General features: G+C 41.3%; 1 protein-coding gene across 1 annotated transcript in view; it reads left to right on the top strand.

The window, feature by feature from the left end:
• Positions 1-119: 119 nt before the first annotated feature.
• LOC125036584 (complement component 1 Q subcomponent-binding protein, mitochondrial-like) overlaps positions 120-2,500 on the top strand; it is an 8,821-nt gene continuing 6,440 nt past the window's right edge. Inside the window, exon 1 of the mRNA XM_047629306.1 lies at positions 120-434. Within this exon, the coding sequence (XP_047485262.1) occupies positions 227-434 (208 nt within the window). The 5' untranslated portion in view covers positions 120-226. The remainder of the gene's footprint in view (positions 435-2,500) is intronic.

Genomic DNA, 2,500 nt, shown 5'->3' with positions numbered 1-2,500 from the left:
GATTAACAAAAACATGAGGTTTGGTAAGAATAATAGATACATGTTACTGAAATATTGAGAAAAATCCAGTTACTTTTATGTTTATATACCAAATGCTTTACACTCGACGTCCCTCAAGTCCGCCCGACATCGTCTGCATTTCACGTGTACGAGAGGTCACAGGGAGCGCCGCCCGGACTCGCACTCCTCTAATTCAACCAGTTTCCAGGACAAATTACCAGCGACTATGAGTGCCATCAGTCGTGCTATGTACCGCCTTCAAGGCTCTCTGCTGCCGGGGGTCATGGGCATTCGGAGTGTCGTGGCGCCGTCCCGAAACCTGACGAGGAACTTGGTGGTGATGTGCTCCAACGCCGGTCACGGCCGCCGCACGCAGCTGCGGCCCTCCACGCTGTGCTCCTGCGGCTGCGGAATCCACGGCATGCACACGAGAGGTGGGTGGAAGGGCCTTCCTGAGACAGGGCAGGCCAGGGCGAATGTGGCCAGGACAGCCTTTAGAAGGGAGTATGTTGAGGAATCCTCCCACCAAGCGGTCAGGGCTTCAGAGGAAAAACAAGCATTGGGGATTCGTAACACCAAAAAAGAGGATTTTTTCCGGTAATTATTACCAAAAGTAGATTTTTTTTTATTTTTCCTCTACCTAACGATCTTGGGGGATGCGTCGGGAACCGGAGTTGAAAGGGGGTGGGGGATAATGGATGGCACTAGATGTCAGCAGGAACCTGCCGAAAGTGATTTATAAAACATTAATAAGCTAATTTTTTGAGAACCGAGCCAAATTTTGTCCCAAAAACAACCAAAGTTTTTTTCAAGCAATGCAATAAACTGTATAGTTGCACATAAGTAAACGGTGTATCATGCGAACCCAAAAATCTAAACCTAACCATACCTATCTTCTACATATTCCTTAGATAGAAGGGGGGGGGGGGGGGCTTGTCTTGCCTTCTGCACCCCACTTCATTAGCACGTTGTGCCAAGTCACAACATATTTGCTATAGAAAAAAAATTGACACATGCCATCAGTGTGAAGGGCACAGATAAGCTGCCCAATCACAAATAGCTCTGTGCAATTGGCGTACATCAAGCAGTACATTAGCCTGGCCACTGTAATGTGGCAAAAATTGCCCATACCTACCATAAAAAAAAACATTTACCAATAACACTGTAATGCTCTATGAAGATAAAAGCAGCACAATACTGATAAAATAATAATTGAATATAAAATCAAACATACCCCATGTCACAGACCACAGAAGTTTGAAGGTCCTGCCATGGCAATAGCTGAAAGGAAACTGAAGAAGTGATTGAAAGCATGTATTATTTTGATATGGGAGGCAATTAAGGTAAACAAGCAGTAATGGTTTTAAGTTAAGAATGGATAAAAGAAATAATATGAAAACTAAATAAAAATGCTCATAGATGTAAGAAAATAACAAAACAAATGTACTAACAACCAAAATTGAGAGGAAAGATATTGAAGATTATTTTAAAAAATGATAAGAAAATAAATAATCAGAAATTATTTCCAGGTTTGTCAACAGGAAACACAGTCATTATAGAGAATGGACTTACAGAAAGTTTATAAAATGGTGCTATAGAAAATTCGACATTAAGAACTCTGGCTGTATGAGGGTGTTGTGGACTGACATAAGAGGGGCCATTTTCGTCATTTCCTGGGAGATATGAGGCCCCTGCAGATATACCTATATTGCTTCTTACTCTTATTTTTTATGTTCTATAAGATAATAGATTTTCCTTTATCTCTATATCACAGCCACAGTTAATAATATCCCGTTTTCTGAAAGTCTGAATGAAGTATTAATAAAAGGGGTACAGGGGGCTTGCCCCTGTCTAGGGAGTAAATAGAAGGTAAAAAAGGTTAGGTTTGGATTTTGGGTGTGCATGTTATCCTGGATTTGGGACATTGTCTGTGGAGGTTGCGTCACTCTCGGTAACAAATCTCTCTCTCTCTCTCTCTCTCTCTCTCTCTCTCTCTCTCTCTCTCTCTCTCTCTCTCTCTCTCTCTCTCTCTCTCTCTCTCTCTCTCTCTCTCTCTCTCTCTCTTTTTCTTTTTTTCTTTTTTTTTTATCACAAAGACATATGGTTAAAAGTAAATTTGCCAGTGATGGACAGAAGGTTAAAGAGTAAGAAGCCTTTCATTTGTGGCATTTCCTTCACAAGTTGATAAGAAGGATGTAGTGCAACATATAATACCTTGGTATACATTTAGGATAATGTTATTGGGAGCAGCCAACAGAGATAGAGGGAAATGAACACTGCCATCTTATACAGCATAAGAATTAGTCATAAACATCACAGATTCTGCTGCCCCAGCCTCATATTTACTGCTGAATGACTAAAATATCCACTGCATATCACCACTCAGAGACTAAGTCCCACAACACCCTCACACAGCCAGACTTTTCAATGTCATGTTTTCTCTAAGTTGACTCGAAGTGCTAATAAAAGGGGAGTACAAGTGGTTCTGCCTCCTTTCTAT

The sequence above is a fragment of the Penaeus chinensis genome, chromosome 2 (assembly GCF_019202785.1).
Source record: "Penaeus chinensis breed Huanghai No. 1 chromosome 2, ASM1920278v2, whole genome shotgun sequence".
Taxonomy (NCBI): Eukaryota; Metazoa; Arthropoda; class Malacostraca; order Decapoda; family Penaeidae; genus Penaeus; species Penaeus chinensis.
Note: the sequence above shows the minus strand (reverse complement) of the source record. Positions and strands in the feature narration are given on the sequence as shown.